Source organism: Protopterus annectens, chromosome 8.part0, assembly GCF_019279795.1.
Source record: "Protopterus annectens isolate FY-2018-M chromosome 8.part0, PAN1.0, whole genome shotgun sequence".
Classification (NCBI taxonomy): Eukaryota; Metazoa; Chordata; order Ceratodontiformes; family Protopteridae; genus Protopterus; species Protopterus annectens.
In genome coordinates this window covers 891,448,935-891,458,934 of record NC_056741.1, presented here as the reverse complement: position 1 = coordinate 891,458,934, position 10,000 = coordinate 891,448,935, and the positions used below count along the sequence as shown (strand labels likewise).

The 10,000-nt window shown below is 34.7% G+C and overlaps 1 protein-coding gene across 1 annotated transcript in view; it reads left to right on the top strand.

Annotated features, from left to right (window-relative positions):
• Positions 1-10,000, top strand: part of BGN (biglycan) — a 376,091-nt gene that overhangs the window by 251,733 nt on the left and 114,358 nt on the right. Inside the window, exon 3 of the mRNA XM_044080413.1 lies at positions 4,528-4,640. Coding sequence (XP_043936348.1) covers positions 4,528-4,640 — 113 coding nt within the window. The remainder of the gene's footprint in view (positions 1-4,527; positions 4,641-10,000) is intronic.

Genomic DNA, 10,000 nt, shown 5'->3' with positions numbered 1-10,000 from the left:
ACTTTAACAACTCCTCAATGGTTCTGTATCTGATGACAGTGCAGTACTGTGCTTTACTGCTAGGTACAACCAAACCATTCATAAACTACAACACACATTTACTTTTGTCTTCCGAATACCAGAAACACAATTCATGATATTTGCATCAAGACTCAGTATCAGTTCCTCTATTGCTCATTCTCAACCACAGTACAGCAGGGCAGCAGGGATTGTAGCAGAGGTTGAGGAATATACTGCAGTGGATTTGACTGTCAAGAGTCATGGCTCATCACCACAGCATATAAGTCTATATCTTGATCAAGAAACTGATGTCTGTGCTATCAACATACAATACAGAGTATATCACTGTACTAGCCTTCTTTAATAATCCAAGTATTTCATGACATTTGTACCTGGGTGCAAGATCATGGCTCCCTTTCTTCTTCCTCTGTTTTCCCTATGCTCTCAGTATTTTAACCACCCTTATAAATAGCACAGAAGTGATAGCTCAAGCAACATATAACAGAGTAAGTAGGCATGTTATCACCAAAATCCTTATCTTGGATTTTATCGCAATAATTCACTTTGACACTCTGGATGACTGAAATTCCAAAAACTAGCTATTATTTGCTCTACATTAACAAGAATATATACTACTCTCTACCAATAAATGTATTTCTTAGATAAGATTAAGTCCTGGTATCTCTATTCCCTGTGGTTATCCATTACGACCTTAACTGTTGTTCATAGCTTTATAGGTCTGTACTAGATTAACAACCACTAGGGCCTTTTTAAACATAGTCATGCATGCTGAATCCCTGGTACCCTTGATAAGTGTAAGCAGGAGCTTGGGAGATGAAACATTCACAAGCAGGGGCCTAGGAGATGAACCATTTACAATATGCCTGTATCCATTAGAGACAGAAGTGCCAAACCAGGGATGAATTTCCTGTTCCCCATCCAACTGTTCAAGTTTGTCTGATGTAAAAATCTTTTAATCATCAAGGAGATTCACTATATTCCACATTTCAATGATGGAATAAAATTCAGGGCTCAGTTAGACAGACAATATCTTAGCCCATGTTCAGCATCATTCTGAAAAATCACCTCCTGTCACTGCAACTTTAACTGTAATATCATATGAAATATTCTCTGCTATCCATTTTCACTTCTCATCAGTCTGTGGTCCTGCCTTTACAGTGTACTGTTGTTCCTTATTCCTGTCTCATTCTAATACATATTCTGTCTGCACTGTCCACTTAGTCACCCCTCCATACATTTAATATAATGCTAACATTTTCCACTAAAGTTTCTTATGTTTTCTGCCCCAGTATTTTTATTTGCCTTATTTTCTTACTATTTGGGAATTTCATATTTTGCACTATATATATGTGTTTGTTTCTATTTGCCTTAGCTACCATGCTGATTCTGTATCTTATTTTATTCTACATAATATCATACTATTAAATATATTAGATTTAACCAGAGACATGTCTCTCAACTACACAGTAGAAGTGATATCAAACTTTATGTATAAACCAATTTGGAGGAAGATCAGTGAGTTAAGTAAGTTAAGGATCGCAATCACATCATTGTATGATCTAAAGTTCCTCAAAACAATAAAAATAATCAGGAAACTGGCAGTGATAGACAGTCATTATATTATACACTGTTGAATTAACAGTTTAAGGGGCCATTACCTTTTTTAACCATGTGAAGAATTATATTCTAGACATATTAAAGATACTTGAATCTAAAAATCTAAAAATAATCCTTAATGAAATAATGCTAATCCCATTGTTTGTGTCTTTCGGCTTTTCCTGGTTAGGGGATGCCACAGTGGAACTCCGGTCCACTAATGATTGGCAGTTGATTTTTACGTACCGGCTTTCCAGGCCTGACACACAACCTTCAACGAAGGTACGCCCATTCACACATGTCTCCACGCAGAAGATGCTCTAGCTGAGAATCGAACCGGGCAGCGTCTTACTGTGAGGCGACAACGCTACCGCAGCACCACCACCATGGGTGAAATAATGCTAATCCCATGATGAAATAATTATGCTTATATCAAGGCTGTTCTATATAATGCATGGCTATATGAGAGATATTATAAAATGGTCCTGTGCCTAGATTCTTCAAACATTAGTAATTATCCCAATATTCAAAGAGGGGACTAGGCTGTTGGTACATACCTTTAGACTGATAAGCCTAACATAAATGTTTCAAAAGGTATATGCTGCAGCTGTTATCTCTGCCTGATCATGGGGCTACCAACTTGCACATAAGTCAACATTGTTTTAACAGGGCAAATCCACTTGACCAACCTGATAGGTTAGTCTAGCTCTTGCCCTCGGCTTGTCCACTGGCATACCTCCCAACTGTCCAGATTTTCACAGATTGTTCAGATTTTTGTTTCATATTTTTGGTCAGTTACTCAAAAATGTAGGGCTTTCTAGCAAATCTTTGAGAATTGAAATCACTAAATAATGGCATACTTTTATGAGTTTCAGACTTCATACCCCTGAAAAAAATGCATGCATACACAATACCTGTTATTCTAGAAGCTTTCTGAGTTTATAAGAGTAATATTTAAAATTTGTCCCTGATTTTGTGCCTTTGTCCCCCAATTATTTTTACCTTTGTCCAGATTATCTGTGCTTAGAGGTTGGATCTTGCAAAGACTTTCTACACCTTACCTCACCCAATAATTATAAATACGTTCAAATTATTCCAAGTCAACCATTATACAGTGAAGTGGATTCAGAACTGGTCCAAAGGAAGAATACAACATGTAGTAATGCATTGTATCCTTTCAGGCACCAAGTCAATTAACAATGGTATACTTCAAGAGTCTGTGTGGGCCCCCTTTCTGCAATACAGTCATGGCCACTTTCTGAACAAGTTTGCAGATAACTGCAAAACTGTATTTCTGGCTATATATGATAACAACTGTCATGTAATCAATAGCTATCTGAAGGACTTTGTTATATGGGCCAATAAAAAAGGTTTATCATTCAGAAGTGATGTGTCAGATTATATACTTTGGCAAGAATGTGAATAAATTCCCATTGATTTTAGAAGAAGCATTTATCTCATATGTAAAGGAATGCATAAATGTAGGGGTTCTCATTACCAAAAATTATCTTTTGATAAATATTTTAATAATATACAAACTAAGACCCAGAGACAGATGGGTTACCTGTTAAGGAGTATAGCACTGGGTGATACTAAGAGTATGTTTGCACTATATAAATCACATATTAGCCCATTTCCAGAATTTAAAAAGCTCCATATGCATGTATATTAGCAGTCAACTTAATAAAATGGAACAAATTTAAAGAAAATTTACTAGTACATCCCATCTGTTAAAGGAATTTTTTACAAGGAAAAATATATTGGATTAAATCGGTTTTCTCTGCATTACAGAGAAAAGGCATTTCTTTAAACAGAACAGCAGTGAAATCTAAGATTTATCTTGTAGACTGTTCCCAAAATATGGAATAATAATCAATGAAAGTAAGGTTGTCTAAAAGCCTTACATCATTCAAAACTCAGTTGGATCTATGTACAGGGACAAGGCTTTTAGTCCTAATTTTAAGGAGTCAGTGTACTTATACGGCATTTTTACCTAATACACTGGAAAGAGAACTTTTGAAGAAGCTTTGTGTTTTGTTTTAGCCATTTATTCCACATATCACCCTTCTCTTTCTCAGTTTCTTTGTTTCTACACTTTATTTTCTAGACTATGATTATAATACTAATTATCTTTCTCTGCCAAAATTGATTACCTTTCTTCTGTCTTTTCATCATATATTACCTCTTCTGAAATTATTACTCTCATTTCTTATACTTACTATGTATTCACCTTCCTTGATTTCCAGTTTTGCTATCTCTCCCAGCTTCTTCGCAGACATTGTATGTTTGATGCACACATTTTATTCTTAAATGTATTTTATGCAAATGCTTTTAAATTCCATTAATGCTATTACAGTCATGTATTTCTGTCTGATGTTTATTTTATGTAAACACTGTTAAATCATGTTGTTTTTCTTTTCATTCTTTGTTTTTGTAAAAAAATTGGTCAATTCCATTGGTGCTTTTACACTTGTGTATTTATTTCTAATGATTATTTGTCAGGCCTACATCATTTGTATGTTAATCAGATTCTGTTGGCATTATATTATTGCTAGATATGGGCCCTCTACTGATAATATGCCTTGTCTAGCTGGACTGTCCTAGAAAATAATCAAACAGAAAAGCTTAAGTAAGTAAATAAATAAATCTAATTTTGAACCTAAGTCACAGTCATGGTTGTCAGTACAGCTGTGTTAGAAAGTAATATTTCACCCTGATTTTCCCACTTTAAAATATATATTATAAAAGTCTGAGATGTTTTTTGTGCATATCTGTATGTGTGTGCATATGTATGCTTGTGTGTTCGTACTTATATATATACACATATTTGTGTGTGTGTTTATTATATTGCATTTATCTGGTATATATTACTTCCTGATAATGTCAATAAAATACATTCTTGCTTTTCAGGATTGTCAGCTGTGCCAAAAAGCATTCCACCAGACACATTATTGCTGGACCTACAGAACAACAAGATTACAGAGATCAAGGAAGGGGATTTCAAGAGCCTCCACAAACTTTATGTAAGAAACTAATTATTTGTGGACTAAGAAATTTGCAAAGCAGCTTCTGAAAAAAAAGTCTGCAGACTGTATGTGAACGTAATATGAAAATAGTTGCCTCTTTTTTAATGGGTTCATTATTCTAAGAAAGATACTTGATCACTTTCATAATGCCTTTCTCACCTTTCTCATAAATGATTTAGAAATGCATGAGTGAATATGAGTGTGTGTGTGTGTGTGTGTGTGTGTGTGTGTGTGTGTGTGTGTGTGTGTGTGTGTGTGTGTGTGTGTTTGTGTGCACGCGCGCGGTACAGTCTGCAAACAGTACTTCCATGTAAGTTCTATGTCAGATCAAATGCTTTATAATGTCATAAAACTATTATTCTTAGAGAAACATAATCTCACAAAAGCAGTTTTGCATGAAAACATGCTTACTGCAGAGCAACTTACTTAAAAACTTTGTACTCATCACAGAATGATGTATATACTAGTTTTTTTCTATACTACCCCTCGATTTCTGTATTATTTTTCTTCCTAGCCTGTTAGGTAAACTAATAACTTTCACCTATTTTCATACAACAGTGTACCTTCTACTTAGAAGTAATACTCTAAATCTAGCATAAGGCTCTTAAAGCACCTGCCTAGGGCCCTATGCTAGTTGGAGGGGCCACAGTGGTACCTGCAGGTCACCATCCTGTCTGTGGCTGTATAGCAGCTAAAACCGAAGGATGCCAGCTCAGCATAACTGGCATAGCAATTGCTGCATTAGCTATTTGCTTCTTTCATGACATTTTTGTCAACCATATGCATTTTTATGGAAACTCAACAGTAAAATTAAAAAAATGGTAATAGTCCATAAATATCTATGCATGGAATCTGCCATATATATAAAAAAAATCTTGCTGGGGTCATATGGGTCACTGGAGTCAAACAAAGTTACATAATATAGGAGAGCTATTCATAGTTTAGTGTGGGGTCACACTGAAAGTGCTGTGTTATACAGTAAGTATAGATTAGGTTTTACATTACTCAGTATGACTCCAGTTTTGCTTACCATCTTTGCAGTATTCTAAAGTCTTTCTGGTATCCCCTACATGTCTTGCAAATACAAAAGCAAAACAGCACCAATAGCAGAAAACTAATGACTTTATTCCATCACGTCTGTAAGCACTTTTGTCTTACAAAATACTCAAAGGTTCAATCATTCTAGTCTTTTTGGAGGTTTTCAGATTGAGTCTGATGAAATCTTGAATATTTAACAAGATGAAAATTCTTACTGCAGTTATTTAATCTATCTGTTATTAAATGTAGAATCAGTAACAATTCTGTTACCCAGCTTGCTATTTTGTTGTCATTTCCATTCTTCACATAGTGCTTTTTTGTTCAGAAATTATTTAACAAAAGTCCTCCGTTTTCTAGTAATGCTGCCATTTTGTTTTTGTATTTGTGTTAGTTAATGTGGCAGATGAAAACACATTTGTCTGTGTTTTGTAAACGGTCATACTTCTCATATTAAATAGTATTTTTAATGAATACTGTGAAAATCAGTGGCCTAGGTATGGATACTTATGAAATGCCAGTTATAATATACCTCAGGTTAGAAACACTTGGGTATCAGTTGATTCTTTGTACGTTTTCCCATAAGGTAGTTTGCAAAGCAGAGGAGTCTGTCCCATAACATGCCAGCATCAAATTAGTTCATCAGATAATCTGAAAAACCAAAAAAAAAAAAAAAAATAGGCCAAAATATGTTTGCAATATTAAGCAAGTTTTACTTCCCAATGCCATTACCAAAATACATGCATGCACACATACATGCTGGATCATTATCAAGTGGTGTCCTAGACATTATAATGGCTCAATGCCCCCTGAACAGCATCCCTAAGCCATTCCAGTATCCCATTACTTAGCCATTTATCTCCATTTACCATAAACACTGTTCAAACCTTTCAGTGAGCATACTATTTGTTTCTCTACTTCTACAATGATTAGAGATATTTAAAACTTTTACTTCAAATTTTGTAGCACAAACACTGCCATTTACTAAACAAAGCAATACATTTTTGCAATGAAAACAAACTTAAGATGAACAGTAAGCTTCTCTGCCCTTGAAACTCACATTCATTGAAATGGCATTGAAACCCACAGTCAAAGAAAATGCACCTAGCCAGTAATGGATTAACTTTATCTTTGGGCAATGTTTGGGCCATTATTAAATACATGTGTTATTTGATGTACCATCCTGATTGTATTACATTATATTTCTTGTATAATACAGCAACAATTGTTAGACTGTGTTTTAAATTTGTAGGTGTGAACATTTTTCCAATAAGCAATTTAACAAAATGCATGAACTAGCAAGGAAAAAATTACCCATTACAGAACATTTCAACCACAAAAAGCATTCAAACTTCTGTCATTATAATACACCAATATCACTCAATAAATGCAATCTCTGCAAAAGTAGTCATCTGAATAATTATTTTTTTTAAACTTATGTTATTGTATTTTCAACTTATAATATACAAAACTATATAACACGATAATCCTTTATGAACAGATAACCTTGATTTGGCAGTTAACAAGATAATGCATTTTAACTTCTAGCCTTGGGATAACAAGGTTCTAGTACCCAAAGAGATTGGTTCACTTATACAATTAAATTGAATGTTTGAAGTAATACAGCCATATGTTTGGAAATAAGCGGTAAATAACAGGATTCATTTACACATAATATATACAACTATTTACATATAGTGCTACAAGTATTGAAGTTAGTGAATGGTCACTTCATTACAATGAAATACAGAAAATAAATTATCAGAGACTGCTATCTGTTCAAATCTCGTGAGGAGGAGACTACCAGAACTGAAGTAGGGATGGGCTGATAGATGTGTTTTTGGTATAACTTATTTCAAAATGTGTTCTAGGAAAAGATTCCAAAAAATAAGACAAATCATGTGCTTCTTTCTTTTACCTATAAACAGTTTGTGGGATATAATATATTTAGAGGCCATGTTAATAAAACCCTTCCACTCTATTTTTGACCTGTCAAGCCAGTTTTGGGCAATGTACAGTTTGATTAACGCAAATAGAGCTATCAAGATATTCAAGTCAGAACTAGGCATAATACTGGGGCTCATATGCAGTATCGCAAATTCCCAAGATAGGGTAGATTTCCCATAGCCCATTTTCTGAAGTTTGATCCTTAATGAGTTCCATAGGTTGTATGAATATTTGCAGTACCAGAGAATATGCAGAAGGTCAGCCTGCTGCGATGGACAAAAAAGCTCAAAGAGGAGAGATGCTTGGGAAAAACTTGTTTAGACATTCTGGTATATAGCAGGCATTATTGTTTATCATTAACTGGGTATATACAAGTTTCTTGAAGGGGAGAATCTTTTTGTGTTAGTAAAAGCAAAAGCGAGTTTGAACATCAGTTAAATTAGGACTTTTGTCCTTTTAATAGTGAGCGTATGTAAGGGATGATTGGCATTTAATAGCCAAGATAAATTTGTATGAAGCCGAAAGCATCTTGTTTTTAAGTTTTAAGAATTTCTTTAGGAATTGTGCAAAGTTTACTTCTTCCTCTATACCATCTGGGATGCCTCTAATAGATGACACCAGTTCTTTAATTTGCCTCAGTATTATGGTATATTTGTTACTTAGGTTAAGATTTATTTTAATATTGCTTAAGGATTTGGCCATTAGTTTATAGAAGTCCCAGACAGCATAATTTTTGATTTGGGGAAATTAGTTCAAGTTTAACATTTTTTCAGGTTATGATTTAGATGGACAGGTTGTAGAAGGACAAGTGCATTCTCTAGATGTAAGGAGGAGAAAAGATTTTGAAATGTTTTGATTTTATGTTTGATAAGATTATGCATTTTAGTATCCTTTAGTATGAATTTATCCATGAAAGGTAAAGATTCAGGGTTTATGTGATGTGTTTTCACATGAGCATACCATAGTTTGATCCATTGTGGAGTTTGGGTTAAGTTAATAGAGTTATGGTCAACAATTAAAAGGATTCAATTGGCACATATTATGTCGTAATATAACTTGAAATCCAATAGACCCAGGCCACCTTTATTTTTTGGGAGTATTAGTTTTGCTAGAGCATTTCTTGGGGATTTTGAGAACCAGATAAATTTAGTTAATGTTTTATTGATTCTCTTAAAGAAGTTCGTGGGAATAATAGAATTGGCTGCATTTAATTGGTATCAAACTTTGGGAAGGATATTCATTTTAATTACTGCTACTCTGGACAAGATAGGAAGCTTCATGTTTTTTCACCTATCCAGTTCGTGTTCAATATTTGTCCAAGTTTTCAGAAGGTTATTTTGAAAGGAATTCTTTTGATTGTGTTCAAACCTTAGACCTAAGTATTTAAAATCATATTTTAATTTAATTGCAGTGTCTGGAAAGAGAGACGAGTTGTGCGTTAACGGGTTATTAGGGAAGAGGAGGGAATGTGAGGGGTTAACTTCATAATTGGTGGCTTTCAAGAAGATATCAATAGTTTTTAAAATGTTATTTAAGTCAGAGTTAGGTAGTTGGAAGTATATAATGAGGTCATTAGCAAAGGCTGATAATAGCAAGTTGTTATTCAGTATACTGTCATCTGAATAATTCTACATAAAGAGATCTATAACTAATGAAGAGGTTGCTGCTGGCAAACAACTTTACATTTCAGAGTTTCAAGTACAAATTCAGTGTCTGCTGCCCTTGAAGAATAATCTCTCTATGTTACATATAAAAAAAATCGTAAGCTGGTAATATTGCAATAGAGAATGGCTTTCAAACCGGCAACAGGTTCATAGTTACTAGGCATCTCATCCAAAGAAGGGCACACTCAAGAGTACAGCACCCCCACCCCCCCTTAAAGGCAGCAGTGCAATATCAGCATTCCATGTACATGGTGTGAGATGTAGAACCCACCAACCTCTGCACCAAAGGCAAGTATGCTACCTGTTGTGCTACTAACACTGCTTTTAAATTTTATAGCACAAACATTGATGATGGTCATTCGCTAAACAAAACAGTTACACATTGAAAACAGACTTACCATAGCAACAGTAAACTCCTCTTACCTTGAAACTCAATATTCCTTGAAAATGCACAGAAACTCAACAGTCTTGAAATGCACAGAAGCTCAACAGTCCTTGAAATGCACTTGGGTAACAGTTTGACAGTTGGTGTAGAAGATTCAGGCTCTAGGGTCCTGTATTGAAGGTACACAGTTTGAGACTGAATGAGCTAACCAACCTGCCATCCTTACCTGGGCCATTTTACATGCACACACACAAAACAGGACCTCTGCCCAGATTTAAATATCTGGGAAATCCAGTCCATGTTCAGGGGTTGTCTACATTCATCTA